At 35.2% G+C, this 23214-nt stretch overlaps 1 protein-coding gene across 3 annotated transcripts in view; it reads left to right on the top strand.

Moving 5' to 3' along the window:
- Window positions 1-23214, top strand: part of LOC139980848 (aromatic-L-amino-acid decarboxylase-like) — a 72247-nt gene that overhangs the window by 17972 nt on the left and 31061 nt on the right. For all 3 annotated transcript variants that reach the window (XM_071992821.1, XM_071992823.1, XM_071992822.1), the window contains exon 3: window positions 19660-19773. In XM_071992821.1, coding sequence (XP_071848922.1) covers window positions 19660-19773 — 114 coding nt within the window. The remainder of the gene's footprint in view (window positions 1-19659; window positions 19774-23214) is intronic.

Below are 23214 nucleotides of genomic sequence, written 5' to 3'. Positions count from 1 at the left end.
GTAAAGTATATATGTTTTGCCTGTTTTTGCAGGTGACTAAATACCATGTTTGAACCTGCAATTGAACCAAGGTCCTCTATATATATTTGCAAACTTTATCTCCCATGGTAATGAATGTTACTACTTGATGCTCCTTTTTTCCCTCTCTTTCCCTTTTCTGTCTCTCTATCTCTTGCACTCCATACCCCCTTTTTTTGTGATTGCATTTCTTGAACTAAGAAGAGTAACCTCTACACCCAACATAAACTAAAAGCTTCCTTTAAATGAGCTTTGCACTAATTTATTTGTCTCACATAAAACATTTTACCCACCACTGACATACATTTTGAGTTGACATAGCACACATTTTATGATACATCCATGCCTCCTTAATAATTCACTTCAAACTCTGCGACCCAATGTTACGACATAAAGTTCGTTCACCAGTCGCTACTTAATTGATTGGTTTCTTTGGCTGACCTAATTTTTACTTTCTATTTTGTCCCCAGTTTTCTTCGTTTGGTCATATTCAATTTCATTCGTGAATATTTAATATCAGTAATGGACTTTTATTGTTGTAATTTGTAATCTCGTAATCAAGATAAGATCATACCAGATGATGGAATACTGTAACTTCAAATTTTATTTGTAACAGATAAATCTCGATCAAACCCAATCGAGCTAAAACAAATTATTTTAGTCGTAAAAGGTTATTCCGTATATGAAAATAAATTAAAGTAGGATGCAATCTAGGGTCTATATATATACCAGGATTTATAGCATCAGAATTTTTTCCATTTAAGTTTACCAAAGGAATTTTCTAATGGATTTTTCCTGTGCTGTTCAATAACTTGTTCAGGCTGACCTGATTGGAGAGTGTGATGAAGGTCAGTTTTGGTTTTATGCATTGATACATTAGTTACACATTGTAGGGTAAGATAAATGGTTGAGAAAGAGGGAGGGTGGGTGGGGGGTAGGGTAAAGGAGGAGTGGAGGATAGAGTAAGGAGGGGATGGGATGTGGAGACGGAATTAGAAAATGATGGAGAAGTAAGATGGAGATGATCTCAAGCTGAAATGAGTAATCAAAAGAAGTAAGTGAAAATAGAGTCAAATCCCATGAGACAGATCTCTAACAAGCAATAATAACATCACTTTACATTCAGTGAACAAATGTGAAAGAATCATTGAAACATACCTCATATGCTTAACATACTGTAATAAAACTTACTATAACTACTATTTTACTATAAAATTGCTACAAAGGAGATAAAGTTTTGTACGGTTAGTTAAGCTTGATTATAATCAGATATGTCGATGAAGTAAACAACTAACATTGGTCAACTTTTCCGGAATAAAGTATCCCAGAGCGAGATTTTTAATTTAAGACACAGAAACAAAGAATTACTACCAACTTTAAAATTTTGTAAATTATGAAGAATCTTCTGGACAGTACCTGTACATAATACAATATGAGTAATATGGAAGATTATTCTCTCTAATTGTACCCTGAGGTTATTTTGTGTTTCTTTCATAATTGTCATCAGAAATCCTTCACAAGCCCTTTTTTTTCACTAGGGATTGCAAGCTACTAATGAGATCACAATAAACCCCTCATGGTGTGAGCGGACTTGCAATCATGATACAGTAAAACTCTCTCGCTCTTCATGGGACTATGGGGATTTATCCGATGGTGAGATTAGGCCACCATTCCTTACTACATCATGAAGTCTAGTGTGCGGGCTGTATACTATGACTCTTTCATCATTAACAGTTACCTTAGGGACCTTAGTATATAGTCATATTAACATTTTGTAGGCTTAGTGGATGAATATGCTAAGATCCAAACACTGGCCATTCCAAAGTGAAAAGCATAATATATAGACACCATACAGCATATCATTCAGTTTAAACAGCTTTATATCAGAACAAAGTGAAGGGTGTTGTATTAGCATAGGTTTGCAATCACAATGCAGTACTCTGCAATGCCTTAATACCACTCTCTGTAAATATTGAATGATCAGGGGCATAGGGTAGGCAAAGTAAATTTGCTTTGCTTGTACAATGCATTATACTAATATATTAATGTGACAATTAAGGGTCTGCTCTGTGAACATTTTTAACATTGTCCAGTTTAAGTGGTTGTAAGTTATGTTTGATGTTAAATAATAGAAGCATGACTTGTGATTTGTTAAAAATTTCATCTAAAGTAGGTAATTTTCTTTCCTGAGTTGGCAAAAAAAAAATTCCTGGAGGTTATTAGCTTAAATTAACGAATGTCAATTATATTTTATATCAGGGTCAGTACTTCAATCCAATTCCCAAGCAGCTGTAAGCAGTAGTAATGGCCTAAGTGTTTCACAATATTTTATCTAACTATTTGATCTTAGTTAATCATATCTAGGAAATTGTTAATAATTACAGAATAAAGTTACCTGCAATTTACAAGAGTATGTTTGCTCTTCTTATGTAAATTTAGATTATTAATTGACAAAACTGACAATTTTACTCTCCTATATTTAAATTTCACTTGTCATTGTCACATGTCACAGTTTGCTGGTATTCAGTATTAGAGCTGAAAGCCTAACATTATTCTTGGGAGTTCTCATTTAGTTGCACATAAAATCACTCTTTATTTTATTTTTTTGCACGTAGGCAAAATTTGCTATATTTTGTTTTCACATTGACTTAGTAATTGTGTTTTATAAGTGGCCAATTTAAAACCCTCTTACAGCTTTATGAATGACATATTTAGAGCGAGAAATCCCAGCTCTTTTGAGGCACATGCCTCTCTCTCAAGAATGTCAATTTGCTGTGACTGCATTTGTTGTACGTACGTCAAATCTTGTAGGTAGTTTTCAGGTACTCAAGGAATTAAGAGTTTAACCAGTTAGGACATGATAAAATAACTTGTTGTAAGTACTGTTTGTGGATAATCTTCTATTAAGTTCAAACTGAAATCTGTGCTTGCACCAAGCTTGATTGATTTAAGTGTTTATTGAGACAGTCACCGTTGCAGACTCTGAATTCAAGCTCTATTTTCAAAGGTTTACGTACTCATTCCTATCTCATTGTTATAGTGCACTCACTAAGGTTCAACATCAAAAAGAATACTTCTTTACTGAATTTTTATTCCTGTCATTTAACTTAAAGAGTTTTGCAATTATACAATTCATTAATCTTTGTGCAATAGTTGCATTACATCATGTGATCAATTGTGTAATGATATCAATTTTAAGGGAGAACAAAATTAAGGTTATGGACACACACACATATATTTTTTATTCATTTCCATAATAAAGCCAGCAAGAATTCTGCAAAATCAATAAAAATAACATAATTAAATACAATTTGAAAAAGAAAAGGTTAATATTCAGTTTTAATCTATTTGGTGGTGTATATCTATGTTTAATTTAATGTCAAAGGCAACTTTTGAAATCATGAAGGCTTTCAACCATGTTTCAGAACAAGTTGGCATTTAGGTCTAAAGTGTGATGCCTTGCTGGGAAGTCAGAATATCTCAAGAAAGGGAATCTATAAACTCATGCTTGGAATTTTGATGCCTCATATTGAGTACAATGGTAGAGGTCAAAGGTCATTTTAGGTCAGCAGATTTTCGAGTGTTTTAAGCCCCTGCTCTTTTAATCGAACTCTCATTAATAAGGAAGGACAACCGATTCGACCTAATGTCCTAATCACATACAATATCATACAAATACAAACTACATGATCAAATTACCTAGGTTATATTGTTTTTGCTGCACTTTTCTGCTTCCTGAGTTCAAGATGGATGTTAAGAACCAGTAGGTTCATGCAGAACATGCAGATCAACCATACAATGGATTCTATGGATTATCGTCAGTTGATAAACTAAGGCAGTCTTGATCTAGTCTTCCCTACCTTTCTTGACCCTCCACAATTTTTCCATTTCTGTCTGTCAAAGTAGTATCCAAGCCCCTGAAATGTGTGAAATGCAAAAATATGCGGTTTGCATGCACATGTGTTGGTTATAGTCTGCCAGCTCTGGGTAATTCTGTTCAGATAGATATATTGAACAATTGTGGCATACTGAATGTGTGATACTTTGCACAGAATGTGAGTCATGTGACCTGACCATAGTTAGCTTTAAATGTAAATTGCTAATAAAATGGGTGAGGGATGGGGGGGGGGGAAGTAAATATTAAATTTATTATGGAAATGTTTTGTTTTTGTTTTTGTTTTGGCTCTAGTGATATCTTGTTTCATTCTTAATAATGAGCAGATTGATTATTACATTGCATTATATTTTTCAAATTAACCGTTTATTATGAACAGTATAAAAGGTTAAAGAGAGTGCCTGCACTGACATGATGTGGCACCCTTTTGTGGCTATGTGAAGGGTAATATTAAGTGCATTCATTTTAGTAGTGTGTATAAAAGTTGTGACAGATAAAAAGGTTGCCTTGAAACTTCCTTACCCAATTCCTGCAGTTGATATTTAACTATACACTGACTCCAGAAATGCTAGATGTGCTAAGTTGACTACAAATACATGTTTTCAAATGCATCAATTTTGTGACATTCTGTCCTTGAATTTGTATTGATATGATATTCATGGTGAGAATTGTTGTGCTAAAAATTATGTTGTCATAGTGACACAAAGTAAACGGTACAGCCTATCCGTTAATTTTGGTACCTTAAAAAATGATGCTTCATTTGTCTCTATACCAAATTTCTTATCAGACCCTGCCGGTTAAAAGCATTCTAATTTATTTATTTACTTTTAATTTTAAATGGGTTAATTCTTTTACAAGAAGTTGTCATACATGACAGGAAAACAGTTCACATGATCTAAATTGCTTTCATTTTTGACATCCTAACACATACTCCAAACTTTTTACATCTCTAAAGCACATTATATTAACACCTCTCTGATGTTTCATTCGATTTAATTTTGTTTCAAAGTCAAGTAAGAACTTTTTACCGTAAAGCCGCAAAGAGAGAAGTTGTTATTTCAATGCATTTTCTAACTTTCTAATCTCATTTTCGATTCAAGCAGCAGTTTAAACTGAGTCTGAGGGTAATTTTACACGACGGACAGCATAGGAAAGCGTTGATTCTTTCTTAGCACTACAATTTTCGACAGATCAAACAAGCACCCCTAAAATCGTACTCGGCCGGAGGGTAAAACTGCATTATCCTCGAGTAGATGGACTTCCCGTTTATGATGTTCTTAATATTCCCCCCTGACAGCTGAGACAAACTCAGTGGTTCTCAAATGATAATGGTTGTTTTTGAGAACTATAAGCTGTTATGGGCAGTCAAAAGTGATCATTACAAATTATTGTCATCGAATTAAACTATGCACATCTTTGTAGACGCTCTTGCTTTTTGCTCTTGCAGCCCGAGGACTAAATGGTCATAAAAAACATGTCATTTTAGGGGGAGATGGTTTGGAGCGTTGGGGTATTGGGAAAGGTTGCATTAATTTTGATAAAGGGCAAATTAGCTCTCAACTCCAGATGCCTCAGTTTCTTTGTAATACAGGGCAAGGTAGCTTTTCAAGTTGGATATCAAGATACGAAAGACAATTTATTAGACAGCTTATATATCAATGTTTATTGAAAAGCATTAAGGCTCCCTACAGTATAAGTGCTAATTTCCCTCATTTAGTGGGCCAATGGGAATATTCAATAATCTCACACTATTTGAATATTAGTCTGTATTTCCCATCCTCTCTCTTCCCAAGTCCAAACAAGTGTTGTAGATGGGGGGGGGGGGGGGGGGAAGGGGATGTACAACATTTTCAGAGGTCCAATGTTTTCATGAGTGGTCGATCTTTCATGCTGCCCGGGACATGCATATGACCACTTAGTATTTCATCAAATATCACAAAGCAAGTTGATATGGTTTTCAAAGATAAAGCACCTTTTTATCATCCAAGCTGACCCACAAATACGAAATCCTAGCTCCCTCAGGGCGATGTTCAACGAAAAACGCCATATCTGTTATGCAGTAGTACAAAATATGTCTTTTGCACAAAAATAAGATTTCAATCCTCTGCCTAGATTCGGAAGAAAGAGAGACTGAGTGAGAGGGGGCGGGGGGAGGGAGAGGGGGAGGCAGGGCTAAAATGTTACCAAGTTCATAGGGTTAAGGACTAAGAGGAGAGTGCATACTGGAGACAGGTCAATTGAGAGGAACAAAGTAAATCCCCAAACCAGTAAGATTTGAGGCTTAATTAACCTGTGTATTCTTCACAGAATTTTCAATCCGACAACATCCGACTGGCTTTCATCAATCGTGATATCTTTGCGATGATCACATGCATCATGTGGATATTTTGTCTCCGTACATTATCTACTATCAGTACTAACAGTTTGGTGATATATAATAAACTGTTTTACAATTGTATTCCCATCAATATTACCAAAATGTCATCTCTAATGCTAAGAAATGTACAAATAATTATTTCTGTCCTGTCTGTATATACTAATTCTTTCATCTGTTAAATAATATGTTCATACTTCTTTTATCTATTAAATAATATATGGTATGTCTTAAACTTTCACTTTGGTGCAATCATCTCACAAAGGGAAGGATTTATTATTTACGATTATGTCAATATGTTCAGGTTGCCATAGTTACTAGTTGTGATTAAGCATTAATCCTATCCTGTGAAGGTTCTTTACATACCATAATCCTGCCCTAATCCATAGATCTGCATTACACTAGCATCTGTTTGATATGCTGCATAAATTAATACATTCAAGCTTGTGTATACATGTACACGTATCTTTAGCCTTGGAGCTCATGCGCTGAATTCATATTTCATAATACAAAAATCACAAGTTTGATACAGGAATGTAAAAATTGTTTCATTGCAAATTATGCATGTTTCATTGCTTCACTGCATCATTCCTGTTTAGTTTTTGGAAACAAAATCCAAGCAGGGAATTGTATAAGCTCCCTAGATGATCCAAGTACCTTCTAATTTCAATCCCATGTGTCTAGAGGACGCTATGGCATGGGACGTAAACTGTTGCTCAGTATATCAGTGTCCCTGCCTTGTGAGTCAAAACGGCATTGTTCCTGCACTATCAAAATTAACGTGAGCGGGGGAAAAAATGTAATTAACACTTGTAATGTTTGGAATGTTAATGTTCAGGATCCGTTCGCTCCAAGTGTCGTAATTTCATTAGTTATAATACACATTTATAAAGTCATTTACTCCCACTCCTGCTGGGTGAAAGATATTTGATTTCAGTTTTGGTTGAAAATTTTGATTCGGTATAGGTAAAAGCTACTAAAAATAAAAAAATATGGAAAATTGAAGCAGAATTTTTTGCTATGAAGCTTTTGAAAATAAGTTTGATAGCTCTGTTCAATAACAGAGCAGTTGGTTAGCTTGACTGCAATAATTCATTTTAATGTTTAAGATTCTGGGTTATAGAGTGGTATTTATAAAATTTATATAGTTATTAATAATATCTTAATATCCACATATTTCACAAATACATTTGTCTAAGCTATGCTCTATTTTATCACGAAATAGTGCACAGGTAGTCAATTCTGTTAAAGCCTTTCATGCATGCAGTCCTGTATTCATTTATGTTTCAATGAATTTGCAAGATTTTGATCTCTTGAAATTCACCCATATAACCATCAAATTTCTACCAACTTCGAACTGAATGATATGGAGTTCTCCAGAATAGAGGGCGCTCTCACATTAGTCCACAATGTAGTTTGTAATTATTGTAGAAGAGATTTCCTTGATACATATTTTCAAAGAGCTTTTCAAGTCAAAACTGATTGGCAATATGTACCTAAACTTGTGTTTTCTAAAGCCTTTTGTTTTTTTGTTTGGCCAGTTAACTGTGCAAGTGGAATGTTGAACTAGTCGATCACCCATGCAGGGTGAAGATCTGCATATATGCAAGTTCCTACATTGATGTAAGTCTCATGCTTGTGAGCACTAATTTCAAGCGTGTTTAGAGATCTGTAAACAGTATAGATCACATCCATCGGGACCAATGTGATAACGTCCTCTGTAGAAGTGCTGGATGGGTGGTATTCTCTTAAACCTATATATATATGTAGATAACAATTATTAAAGCTGGCCTAATTATATATGCCAAAATTATAAGAAAATAAATGTTCAATTTATGTTCAATAATTTTAATCATTATCATGACAATATTCAACTTATCTGCTGCTTCTTATACAAAGTATGAAGCAAGGTTTTAGTTCCTCAAAAGTAAATACATTATAGTTAAACCTACAGTATGTCCTCTCTTAACCCCTATCATCCAGATCGGGATGAAAAATTTGAAAAATTTCAAGAGAATTTCCCTCACATTTAAAACTAATTATATTTAACACAAACTACAGATAAGAGTAAATGTCATGACATGTTAAAGTTATCGGGCAAAAAAGGTTTTTGTACAAGTTTTTACTGACGATTAGCTACGCCTGTAACATGATAACATATAGACCTTTCAAGGTGTCAAATATCTGAGGTGACATTAATGTATCCTAGCAAGTTACCGTTTTGAAATTGCTCAAGTGTATATTAATGTGTCAGCGTGATACATCACGTTGACAAACGCCACCAGCTGTTTTATTAACACACATTCTAAAAAAAAGTCTAGACAGTTATAACTTATATCTTGTTTCTATGTAACACATGGAATTAATTGTGCGTACACTTCGTGCAGGTTTTTGAACATTGGGAGCGTATATCCTGCACTTTGTCCATCCATGGGATAATGTGATATATAAATATATTTATAGATATGGATTATTGTAATATTCTTCATTTTATGACTGACATAAATTTAATTCATGCGGCCGGGGAACCAAGTTTCGAAGTTAAATGCTTGTGAATGTACTCTGTACAGATCTATCATTCGTTCATGAAGCAATTGCATATCTACAAGGACACTGGGCAACCTCTGATGTTTATATGTACTATACCTGCTGTGTATCTAAGTCAGACACAAAGTGCATTCTGACACTTAAGGGAGACTTATATTGAAATATTGAACCCTACACTGTACTTCTTAATTCAGTATTCTAGGTCGTTTCATAACCTAATCACGCCAAAGATACTATCTACTACCGTTCCTGTGTTATAGTCCGGATCCATTTTGCGCGGTAATTTGCATAATCCGTTTTACATTGATTTTGTAATCTCTTCCTGTGTCCTCATCCTTCCTTTTGAAGGATCTTATTAAAAAGGAACTTATAGAGTTGCTCAGTACTGTAGTGCTTGATACACTGTTAAAATAGGCATGCATCATAGTATAGTGAAGGTATATTAACCCATGGTTTAATTGGAGGTATGTGTTATTAAAACTTAAATAATTTACTTCATCTATTTGTGAAAAATCAAAGGATACATATTCAGGGCTTCAACGATAATCTGTTGGATATTTCCAGGATAAACTTTATCGCATTCCTAAGACAATTGCACATTCATAGTAGGTGTAGGCCAAGGCCATTAATGCAGGTTGCCTATACAGTTCTCCAGGCTAAATAATATACGCCATTTTGTAATAATTACGTTATAGGCTAATAATAACCAATAATGCTACAATTTTGAACGAGACAATTTTATACTATCATAGCAGTTTTTCGGTACATTATGCACATGTGTATCTATCTTAGTAAACAAAGTTAGGATATCTGCTGGCAATATGTGCAGAAGCGTGATGCAATTTTAATAACCGAATGCAACCATCTGCATTTAACCTCGTAAATTGTAAACAGCGTATGCACCAAAGCAAACGAAACAAAAAAGGTAAATAAAGGAGGCAATCTCCTGTGGAAAATGCTTATTTTTAATTAGTGTTGACACACATGATGTGCATGCCAGATCAGAGAAACAGCTAGAATCTAAAAAAATGCAGATCGTTTCCAAACATTGATATTCAGGACGAAGAGGCAGAAGTAGACAATCCTATACTCCTCCGGCGAAATTCTCCATTTTCTGGTTGGACAAACAGTCGACAATCGACGTTATTCTGGGAAAACAAGGATTTAGCCCAACTGTTGCTTGGCGATCTCTGCTGCGTTTTATCGATCCCTATCCCAAGGCTTTTAATTAAAGTTGGAAACTGCGGTTTTTCCGGCACGAAAGTTTGATCAATTACTGAACCCGCCATCTGCCGCTCCTCCAGTGGTTGGTTTGCAGCGTTTACCAAGACTAATATCCTGTTTTTCTCTCCTAGCTCCCGCCAAGTTGATATCTGGAAAGAAGATCTAAATCTTCTTGCCCTTTGTCTCAAGGAACCCTTCAAAACAACAAATTTTATTTCTTTTCTATTCGTGGCTCAAGTTGTTAGTGTTTGAGGGCTGAAATGTCAGAAACGTTTAAGTTGTAACATTCTTGATTGCCCTTGCCTTGTCCAATTCTCTTTTGATAAAAAAAGACAAAAAAAGAAGGTACTTTAATAGCAAAAAAACACAGTGATTACAGAAGGTACTTTCAGGTCTTTTTGAACTTCTGCAGCTGTGCACTAACTGTTATGTAGCTATATTTATAGTGAGGTCCTTTTTTTAACCTAGATGCTTTCCATAAAATATATTTGCTGCATGCATGGATGTGACGAAAAGATGGTAAAGACTTTCTAGTAACAAATCAAAGCAAAACAGTAAATGTTATGAACACTCTATTCTATGAAAAATATATGTCATTATGGAACATCTCATATCGCAACATATCACAAAATATCAAGAGATGTAGTTTTTAGCTCATACCAGCATGCTGGTGTGAGCTATTGTTACAGTGCGGCGTCTATCACTCTATCACTCTATCACTCTATCATTCTATCACTCTATCACTCTATCCGTCAACAATTGGTAAAACCGCTCCCACTCGCACAGTCTTTGATGGAATTTCATGAAACTTGGACACAAGGACCATTGGGTATAGGGCCATTAGAGATGGTCCAAAATTTGGGGCCAAAGGTCACCTGTGGGCCGTTATGGGCCATTTTGTGGAAATACGCAAAATGCTTCTTCTCCTACAGATTCCATGGTACAATGTTGAGGGTTTGTCACGATAGTGCTATGGTAGTTTTACCTTCAGGGTGTTCATGAATTTGAGATCAAAGATCAACTAGGGGTCTTTTGTGGCCCGGGCCGCGGCCCTATATTTTCAAATTGCTCCTGTTCGTACAGTGTATGGCCAATTATAATGAAACTTGGTCACAATGTTCCTCGGGATGAGAGTTACGAGGGGTGTTCGGAAAATTGAGGTCAAAGGTCATTTAGGGGGTCATCGGGGGTCATTCTTTGTAATATTTTCAAATATCTCAATCTCCTCAAGATTTTGATGGATCATATTCAAAGTTGAACTGATGATTGTTGGATTGTGTATGAATAAGGTGATGCCTAAAAAAAATTGGTCAAAAGTTAATCAATTACAATTAATCCCCATTGTTTAAAAAAATCTGAGCCTTCACTTTTTGCCAAAGCTCCTTTAATATGTCTCCCAATCCCTGCAGTGTTTGTTTACATTTGTGGTTAAGCTCTGTGGAGGCTGTTAGTGGAATTAAAGCAGGACTGGGAGTTGTTATTAACTGTTGAACTGTAAGCATGAGAGCCCTATAGCCAATCAGCACTTGCCGATTCTTAGAAGTCTTTGAGCGTGAGGTATGTAGGCAGCTTGTGAAGTTATGTCTTGTAGGGAGTGCTTGTTATGTCTGCTAAGGTAGAGGGGGAGAAAGTTTAATAGGGTAGGCCAGTGGTATTGTTTGAGAGAGTGGGTAAAATAGGATTTAAAGGGGAAAATAGGAATTATAGCCAGTGGTGTGGCCAGGATTCTGCTAACGGAGGGGGGGGGGTTATCCCTCACGGGCCCAAAATTGGTTTTGTGGGCCCTACATTTTTCAGCTCGAAAAGGTATGAGCTTCTGCACCATTGGTGCTCTAGTTTGGGGGTTGCCATTGTGGTTTTTTTCCACCACTGCAGCTACCATATAGGCTACCCTGACTGGTTTAATTTGTAGCAGAAACTTTAAGTGCACATACAGCCAACCTCAATCCTGTTTTTTGTAAGTGGTGCTGTGGTTTAATACATGTAGATTTATTTATACACATGCTGAGGAATGCCACCTGTGCATTTAATACTGTATAGTGCTAGTTAATGAATTAAATAGACTAATTGGCTATTTTCATATGATCTGAGCGCCAGGTTACCTCGAGAGATTTATCTTTGGGATTAAGATTATTGTAAGCCCTATGGGAAGTATCAAAGCCTAGTATTCAACAGTTGACTATTAAACAAAGATCACTTTAAAAGAAAAAAAAACATTAATTAGTCATAGTTTTTATAGAGAAGAAAGCTGGAGGTAGGAAGTCTTGTCAGTTTAATCATGGAGTTTTACCTCCATGGTTTAATTAGCCGTCTCAGTATGCTGCAAGAATAACTACCCTCAAGCAGTTTTCCCCGACAAAAACCTCCCTTTAGAGAATTTTTCATGAAAAGTTACCTTGGAGAGGAGGATGTCTGTCTCAGCAAATTCCTAAACCAGTCACTCTGAGGAGTAAAATCCTTGATGTCACACTCGATTGCAGAACCATTGTGTACGTCATGATCATACGGTACTAGTCCATAATAATTATGCGCATAAATTATGTCTGCAGGAGCGACTGCTCTTTTCATTGTTTTTCTACCGAATTTCTTCACGATTGGATTTTTAACCTTCCCAAATATGCTATCATCTAGATGTTACATTTAAGCCCCCCCCCCCCCAACTGCTTCCCATTGCCTGTTTCAACATAACCATCTCAATCCAATTCTGCTCTGTAAAAGTCTAAAACCTAGCTAGTAGCCTTCCGTTTTGACATGTACATTGCCTAACAAGTTAACTGGCAATTATATTGAGTAGTCAATTAGCTTTATTTCAAATTTGTGAATATAAGTAAAGTTTTTTGATCAAACAGTGAAGTTGTTAGCATTGTATGGAACTATGAAGTATATACTCAATTGATTTACATAAAAGATTGATTAATGAAAAAGTGCAAGAAGTTGATTAAACTTGATCAATTGTCACTTTATTTTAAGAAATATTTGATATGGAAGGGTTTAGTGACTGAATGTCAAAACTGCTTTAATTAAGTGGACACTTTTTTACCTTAATGAAAACCATACAAATAGTAAGCAAGTTACTTAAAAAAAAGTCAGCATACTAAGTTCATGTACTAGTTCTTGTTTGATATGTTTAGAAACCTTTCATCAAATTACTGTCATGGTCTAAATTCACTTTCCCTTTCTGATTGCTTGATGATGTTGCTAATTCGAAATATGGAAACTATGAAAAAAAGTACCAATGTCACCAAACCCCTCCCCCCCCATCCATGATATATTCTATTAACATGAATGTAATACACCGATCTACCTAATTAAGAACATTCTATTCACAGTTCAATAACAATTCATATTTGATATAATTGTGTCCAGGAAGACCTTGGCTACGACCTACACATTTTTTTGGCAGCATTATAGATTTTAACCATTGCTTTGTTTTTATCTTGATACAAAAATATTAAAATTGATTTAACAGATGTTTGTCTTCTCTTTGGGGAATTTAGTAACCGAAATATACTGACATTATTAATGAATTAATTATCAAACAACGTCTGGATTGTCATAAAATTTCCCAGATTGGCGTTTTGTGAGTCGTGAAACAAAAACACAGAGTAGGAAGAAATAGGATCTGAGGAAGGACATTAAAGGGCAATAGGAAATCATAAACGTGATGGAAAGATTGCAAAGGTTGAGGAGGCAGGGAACTCTCTTTCAACTCCTTGTGCTGAGCATGTGGGAATGTAAGAAGGCACCTCATTGCCAATCACGCTACAGTGATGCTTGCAGTATTAAATATAAAATAATATCCCCATTAAGACAGACATAGTGGAATATACTTTAAATGTCATATGTATGTTTATACTGTTTCAATGTTACAGCAGTTACAATCTATTTTTTATTCTGAAACTTTGTACCCTGTCAGGATAAACAGTTTCAGAGCTCCGGAGTCTGTGCAATAACAACAGTATAATAAATAGTGACATTCCAGGTTATATTATTGTCCAATAATGCAACTTCATGGCACAACTTGTGTTTATCATATCATATCATATACGGATATGAACCTAGGTCCTTGGTCTTTTCCATAATTTGGATACTGAAGTATTTACCAAATAAAATTTATATGTTGTTCGGTGTTCTCTCTTTCACATACATGTTTTTTATCAGCTGATGGCAACAGATGGCAAGCCAAACTGAAGCCAATGATGTCGTCCGCAAGGAACCAATCACGTCATTGATGTATGTGGAAGAAGAAAATTAGGACTTGAGCAATAGCAAACATAGCTCTAAGCTATTGATGTATTTTGGGGTCAGAGTTTGTGGATGAAGCAAATTATTACCGTGGCAAAACGAAAAGCAAACCAAGTTGTCAATCCTTGACAGCTAAGTCTCAAGAACTTCTTCGAGTAGTCAGACGTGACTCCACCTGCAAGGATAATTAATTGGAACAACTTTAGCCAGAGGCTAGAAAAATATTTAACTTACAAGTTATATACAGAATCTACTTTGGAAGTTGAGATATATGTGATCGTGAATTTGATTGTACATGCTACGAGTGTGTCTGTTCATTTTTTAAGTAGTCTTGCTCATTGCAGTTATAAGTCAAATCTATAAATAAACTTGAAAAGGAATCCATACTTAAGATGATATATATGCAATTCTGTGAAGAATTAATTATAACATCTAACATAAGTTTACTTAAACAGCCATCTCTCTTCCCTTTCGTGAATGATAAACATTAGCTTTTAAACTGATGTATGTAAAATATCAGAAAAGATAACGTTTTCTTTAGAATTGTGAAAATAAATTCATATAAAAACATCACGATGCTTCAATTAAACTGTCAGATGTGACGTACATTGGGTACCCGGCGGTTTTTGACATTTCCAAGTTTGTCATCTTTAAGTGTATTTTCTGTTTCTTTTAGAAGGGAACGGTAATAAATCCCGCACGAGAAAAACAGCACTAGATGGGCAAATTTTACAATTATGGATAAACTGAACGTTGACTTTAACAGAATTCAACAGGAAAAGTTCTCAGGCTGGGAGAGATTATAGTTATCCGATATTTTCATGCTTTTTGCTGTTTTATTAAACCGTCAGTAAGGGTAATCTGATCTGTAATTTGATTTGCTAATTTGGGTAGGAAATGACTTCTGATGAAGATATCCGCAGGGTTTCGAATGAAACCAGAAATTCAAGTAAAAGTCGTCCTGCATTGCTTGCTGAGTATGAACCATTGCCAGTGTGGAGTTTATTAATAAATGATAGCAGAATAATTATTAACACTTTGGAGTTTTTTTAAGTTTCAATACATGTCTGTTGGAAGTTTTCAAACTTTTCTTTCATGACAATCCTTGAACGATATGGTTGGGTCTCTGTTTGATGCACACAATGTAATTTCTGCCACTTTTATTTTACAACATGCTCGATCCAAATATCTGCCTATATCGCACACATATATACCATTTTCAACAACATTGACAGAAGAACACAGGCAGTATATTGATTTGTAATTGTAACAACAATTGTTGTTTAATGAATTTGTAGTTTGGGGTTGTGCGTTTGATTACACTTGTTTGTTGCAAGGAGTACTGAGGCATGACTTAAATGGGGCACCACAAAGTACTTTCTGTAAAGTCTAAGTTGCCGTTGGGAACACTGATCATAATCAGAATTTGCAGTGTAAAGTCTCTCATCATTAAATTCAATTCAACAGAAGAGCGTACGTTGGTTTGATTGTATTAATGTTACATTATGTCTGATCCTCACAATTTCTTGTAAGTTTTGATAGTATGTTTTCCAAGAAACTATCAACATTTTCCAAGGCCTATAGATAACTTCCATTGCAGATGTACCTAAAGCCCAGCCAAGCCTAACTTAATAGAGCTCTTTATGTTGTTATAAACCATTACCTATGTCAATTATCACTTCAAATGCCTCCCTTTGAACAACAAAAATGAAACTCAACAAAGAAGAAAAACCTCATACAACTTGTTTGAAGCATTACAGCTTATCACTGAGTGCAGTGAATCTTATGCATTGGACTGACAGTTAAGATTATGATGTATTAACAATGAGTATATAACTTGAAGTGACAATCCTCTCCTACCTGTCTCCTTTACCTACTGATATGCACTTTGATCTACCTAGCTTGTAACAATTGGGTAACATTCCGACACTGTTCCTCCCTCCCACCCCCCCCCTTCATACATTCCCTTTAATTGCAAGTGTCCTCTTCCAAATCTACCATTTCAAATGCTTATAGCTGCACATGAATTTTCCAACCAAGGCTTTCATCTGAATTTTTCTCATTAACTGTGTAAATTACCTACTATAATTGGCCTACTTTTTGTAAAAAAGACAAAGTAAACACAAAGTTGTTTTCATGGAAGTCACCCTGAGTAGGTACTTGAGTGAATCTTATAGGAATTGCATTTATCATTATTAGAGGTAACATATATACCGAACCAGCAACCTTAACTGTACTGTACTAACAAAACCATAACTATATAACTCTTTATCAAAAGAGATATATGTTCTGATTTAGGAATTAAATGTCAGTGAATAATTTATCTGGTATAGCATCGCAAAATGCTATACAATATAGGCAAATCACTATCTACTGGAATATACATATATATATATATATATATATATATATATATATAAATATATATATATATATATATAAAGGCTGGATCTCGAGTTAGATACATTAATATTGGTTCAAATATGCATAGAAGGTTCTTGTACACAGAACCATAGTATTTTTAAAAGAGACAAAGTTATAGCCTTCAAATCTGCTATGCAAAATTGTTTACACTAAATTATTCCTGATAAAAATAATTTCCTAATGATAAATAATTCCCTGAATGTTATCAAATCAGGCAAAGAGTTTACATGAATTCTGAACGCTAAGGGCTTATGGGAGGGAGAGGCAGGATTGGAGGACTGAGGGGTTAAAGTGGGGACAGTGAGGAGTATGCAACAATCTGTGGTGCCTAATTGGACGAAGGAGTAGTTAGGGCCAGACAACTGTGTGCTTGGATAGTAGCATAAACAGATTGGTCAGATATGTCAACAGTATCATACTAGTTATGAACCTTACAGGAATCAAAATAAAATAAAACTGTAAGCAATCTGCTTATCCACTAGAGAGCCTGTGTAAGAGAATGTGTAATAGTAAGTTGGCCTGAGGTTTCGATCATAGCAGGAACTTCTTCAGATGCTAAATGACATGAACCTTGTTACGAACCGTACAGGAATTAGACATTTCTGCATATATGATCTTTTATGTCATATTCATAAACATTGGCCAGTAAGTTTGCAGAACTGCCCCAGTCTATCCCTTTATCAGCCTGCTCCTTGGCATTTCTCTGGCAGCTATAGGAACCTAAGTTTGAAGAGACATGGAGAGCTGAAAAGAAGAGTAGAAACTGTTGCCAACATGAAGGGAAACTAAAAACTTTTAAACTTTTCGGTGTGATTATATTCTGGTGATGATTAATTCATCAATGATACCAGTAATTCTACTAATATGTGACAATTTTGCAAAGTTTGTTATAATAAACAGCTGGTAGAGAGATTACAAGGTTGTTTGATTTATAAATGTGTTAATAAACAGGCCCCCCATTATTTGTGTAAGATGTTTACTAAGCGTGTTTCGTCATACCATGTAAGAAGTACAGTATATCTGCTACTACTTTAAACGTTCCCGCCACCAGCACGAAACAGTTTGGCAACCGTGTATTTTCTGTAACTGGCCGGGGGCCAGGCTGTGGAACAACTTGCCGCCTTCGGTTGCTACTCAATCCACATTTCTCTGTTTCAAAAAAGCTCTGAAGACAGTTCTCTTTAACAAGGCCTTTAAGTAATCCTGGTTTTTCTTTTTTCTGTCTTGTTGCTGTTTTTGTTTATTGTATGTTTTATTTTTTCCTTGTTAAGCGCCATAGAATATCGTTTTAGTTATGGCGCTATATAAATGCCTTATATATGAGCACTAGTCATAGCATGAAGCACATTCACATAAATAAATAGCAGATCGGCAGATGTAGTTAGTCTTCTAATCAAGACCAAAACTCTGGGTCTAGTTTCCTCTAAACTTCCTCTTGTCTCCATTTAAGTATAAACTTTTCCTCCCGTTTCATATTTCCTTTCCATTAACTTTCCACACTTTCTCTATACCCTCTTCTTTTCAGATTCTTTCTCTTATATCTGACTTTTCTTCCTTTTTCTTTCCCCTTACTCTTATTCCCGGCCACTTAATTCTTTTTTCGGTATTTACACAACTGGTACAGTGTCTCAGGTTGCTTCATTGAGTGATTTAGCTAATTTAGATTGAAAATTGAAAGCTCACCTCATTTCATTCCCGGCCGTAGACGTAAAGCCTCGCGGAATCGATAATCTCCGTCAAAATTAGTCTGTTTTCTTGGGCTTAACTTTATTCTAACGACCGCCGATACAGTCCCAGACTTGAAATAGAGGCTTTTTATTTGCATATGGAATTATTAAAAAGTGAAAAAACAAGGGAGAAACTTCATCCGTTATTAAGTAGACTTGCATTTGCTTTATTGAGTTCCCTGTCATTGGCTGCTTGGTTAAATAAGCATGTTTGAAACTCTGAACTGTAAAAATATTTGTTCAATTCTGGAGAGAGAGAAAAACAAAATGGTGGGCATGTGAGCTAGAAGTGTACAGTTCCTATGAATTGGGTTTAAGATGGGACAATTGCCAGACCTATGCAGGGATCTTCATTTTGCTTTTTTTTTTAATTTACTGTTTTCATTTAGAGATTGATAGACAGGGAGGAGGGGCTGGGTATGTGTTGACAAGACATACTTAGAAAAATAAACACAGCAAAGTATGTCCTTTAGTTTAGTAGCTTAACCTGGACATGAAGATTATACCGGTCGCTAATTGTGGTTACTTGTCTAATAGGAACATGATGTTAGGATCCGCTAGTATCCTTAATGTATGTAAAATTGAAATAAGACCTGCAATAAGAAGGCATCATCAACTTTTTCCTAAAAGAAGAACATTTATGATTCAATTAGCATAAATTTGTAAAAGGTGAAAATATTTTGAAAAACATTTAATGTAGAGTCCCTATCTCACCTCAACTGTTTCGTTATATTATATGGGTTGTATTTTGTTACTCTCAGTTTTGTCATGCTTAAGTCATGCATTAAATTTGTTTCAAGTTTATATTTTGTTATTCTCTTTCAGGTGACCCACTGGCACAGTCCTCACTTCCATATGGGTTGTATTGTTAAATCATGCCTCCAATTGTTTTAAGTTTATGTTTCATTGTTCTCTTTCAGGTGACCCACTGGCACAGTCTTCACTTCCATATGGGTTGTATTGTTAAATCATGCCTCCAATTGTTTTAAGTTTATGTTTCATTGTTCTCTTTCAGGTGACCCACTGGCACAGTCCTCACTTCCATATGGGTTGTATTGTTAAATCATGCCTCCAATTGTTTTAAGTTTATGTTTCATTGTTCTCTTTCAGGTGACCCACTGGCACAGTCTTCACTTCCATATGGGTTGTATTGTTAAATCATGCCTCCAATTGTTTTAAGTTTATGTTTCATTGTTCTCTTTCAGGTGACCCACTGGCACAGTCCTCACTTCCATGCCTATTTTCCTACTGGTAATTCCTTTCCATCTATTCTAGGTGATATGCTCTCAGACGCCATCAGCTGTGTTGGGTTTTCATGGGTAAGTAATAATAATAAGTAATATTTATAAAGCGCATAATCAGCAAAGCTGCTCAAAGCACTTTACAAATGTAAAACCTAAAAACAAATACTTAACAAAAACCTAAATATTAAATATATAGAACCAATAAGGCAAAACAAACAGCAGCAGAACATGCATGACTCTGCATATATCACACAGACATTGATCGAGGGCATCTAAAAGAGCAAATGTCAATCATACAAGTTTAATGACTTTTAATGATAATAGTCATGCACTAACCGACTGCCTAGGGAATTAAAGAAACCATGTTGATTATCCCAAGTAGCATTTGCAGGTCAAAAGTCATTGCAGCTGGCAAAGGATCTGCTGAAACATTAGCTTGACTGAATGATGATGCAACAGAATGTGCTATATTGTGGCAGCGATTACCTCTAGTGTGCACTAGTGACTGGGCAGATTCTTACTCGCCAAAGAAAGGATTTATTTACCCTCGCTCCTCGCTTACCTGTCTCCCCACAATTATAGCACTCTCGTTCTACCATGCAGATATCTTAAAGGATTTATAGGGTCTTGAGACTGCTTTGAGTTGTACTCAAGAGTCTATGACATGTAAATAGAATGAAAAAAGAAGAAGCTTTCAGTGAGCTAGGCTTGTTTATGACCCACCAGCAAAATGGTACAGTAGCTATATTACAGACTTAAACTATATAGCAATTGGTCTTAAGTCATTAACTAGACTTATAATCATATTATAGATCTGATTCATGTTGCAACATGTCGAGAATTTTGGCACAAAGAGCAACTAAAGGTGGTACACTTTATTTCACTCATTTCTGACCTGTCCATGTTGTATGCAGTTTTCTAATTAACCTATTACATTGAACTTCTGCTGAATTGACAACGTTTTAACACTGCTCCTCCTCCACCCCCCCCCCCTTAAACCAACGTTTTAACACTGCTCCCTACCCTAGCCCCTAAGCCAACATATTAGCACTCTGCCCCTCTAGATAACATCCTAGACAGTAGACACTGCCCATACTCTGAACCTTTCCAACCTACCACCCAGATCATTGCTCCTAAATACCTTTAACCTTACAAGTCTTGCTCTTATGCAACTTTTATTCTGCTGTATGCATGTTTCTTCAATTAAAGCAATAGCTCTGGCTAGAATTTTTGATGATTTGCTAAATGTTATCATCTAAATAAGATTTGAAGTGTCTCTTTAGCTTAAAGCAACTATTTTTGATGATCTTGATTATAACTTTAAAAAGGTGCAGATCCAAGGTTCAACCTTACACTTAACTTCAAAAGTAGTTATTAGAACATCCTCGGTTTTAGACTTACTTAAAAAAAAGCCTTACGTATGTCTAAATTGGTCTCCAAAATACACCAGTTTGATGACTAAAATTTGAATGATTTTTTTCTGGGGAAGGACTACAAACTCGTCAACATTGCTCTAATGGGCATCCACCCCTCAATCCTTGATCCATTTGATACTATTTCTAACTTATGATTTTTTTCAGTATAAGATGTGTATAGATTGACTTTTCACTCTTAAAGATTGAATTTTAAATCTTTGGCAGATTGATATTAGGGACCAATCGGCTTAGATTGACTTTCAATCTGTCTTAAGATTGAAAAAAAAATAGTCTTAAAAGATTGAAAGTCAGTGTTTTTTAAGATTAATATATCAATCTAATGGATTGGTTTTCTTAATCTAAATTCGATTGACTTTTAAATTTCAATCTAAAACGATTGTAACTATCAGTCAATTAGATTGATAAAAGTCATTCCATACGATTGACTCTTCGATCATAAAAACTGACTTTCAATCTGTTATAGATTGAAAAGGTAGAAATCTAATAGATTGACTTTAGAATCTAATTTAGAATGACTATTAGTCTAAAAATGTTTTTTATTTATATGATTGGGACTGTCAATCAATATGATCATGATTGTCACTCGTTTTGCAGTTTGTCTATGTATAAGCTTTCAACGTTAATTTTGTAAACATATATTGAAACAATTGGTTTTGTCACCCAATTAAATTATTCTCAAACAGAAGCTATAAACATAAGAGTATGTCCACTTAGTTTCGCTTGAGGAAAACACCAGAAACAGAAAAGACAGAATGTACTTTGTAGACGAATTATATTCATTTACTGATGCAGTGAAGAAAACAAAACATGCAGAACATGGGAAATACTGGAGTTCCATAATTTTAAACATTTTCAGGTGCTAAAGATGAAGGCTAAAATAAAACATAATTAAAACACTGGCATGCATTTACTGATGCAGTGATAAACAAAACATGGGAAATACTAGAGTTCCATAAGTTTAATCATTTTCATGTGCTAAAGATGAAGGCTTAATACTGGTGTTCCATAATTCTAAAGTTAAAGAATGAAGTTTGCAATAACATACTGAAGATTTTATCAGGTGTAAAAGGAAAATTTGAATAATTAGCCTTTCCTATAGATACAATAGGCAAATAAGAACCTGAATTGGATTAAAAAAACTGAGGCTATGTCCCTTTTGGTTAAAACAAAACAACCTGGTAAGAATACTGAGCTGAACTAAAATTATGCATGCTTGTTTTAAATGCTAAATCTTTTATTTATATTTCATCAGTAAACACCATTTTAAGTCAATATCATTACTTGGGTGGTGCTCTTATTGCTGCACCAAGAGCTCGGACCTGTGGTTTTGCTGTTGCTGGAGGTAGTACTTCATAGTTCATTGCAGCAATAAATTCCCAAAATTGTTGCAAACTTGGAGAGTACTCCACATTAAAAACATAATGACACTTAAACAGTCTGTCTAAAGCATCCACCACATGAAGCCCTCCTGAAATTGCAATGCGGTCCAATATTACAAAGAACTGTTTCGGATCTTTTTCTGCACTAAGGGATAGCAACAATGGCTGCTTGAAACGATCTTCTTTCAACTTTGTTGCTTCTTCAACATCTGTTCCTTTCTGTGGATAACAAGCAGAAAAGAGTAATAACTGTAACACATGGTAATGCTCTCCTTTTATCCATTTTCTGAAATGAGGATGATTTCTGCAGTTGAGCTAACTCTTTAACGCTTAAGCTTGAAAAATATGTTCAACTGCTTTTAAAGTAGCATTTTGCGTTTGGTCGCCGTATTATACTTTTTTGACATGTCCATCAAGTTTTTTACATATATCAATCACAAAAGAGCCAACTAAGATATTTATAAGATATTTGCAGATAATGAGAAAAGTGTCCACGACAAACTCGATATTTAAAATTAATCGCATACAGTTCCCCCAAACCTACTAGTTTGAATTCAACCAATCAGAGATATGCAGGTTTAGTGATGAGCCGTTGCTAAAAATAGATTCAAGACTTTGCGTTGGTACAACCAGGGAGTTGTAATGGAACTCCCTGGTACAACTGCCATATAGACTGTACACAAATCAAGCATGGTGTTGTA

The sequence above is a fragment of the Apostichopus japonicus genome, chromosome 15 (assembly GCF_037975245.1).
Source record: "Apostichopus japonicus isolate 1M-3 chromosome 15, ASM3797524v1, whole genome shotgun sequence".
In the NCBI taxonomy this organism is placed as follows: domain Eukaryota; kingdom Metazoa; phylum Echinodermata; class Holothuroidea; order Aspidochirotida; family Stichopodidae; genus Apostichopus; species Apostichopus japonicus.
This window is presented reverse-complemented; position numbering and strand designations above follow the sequence as displayed.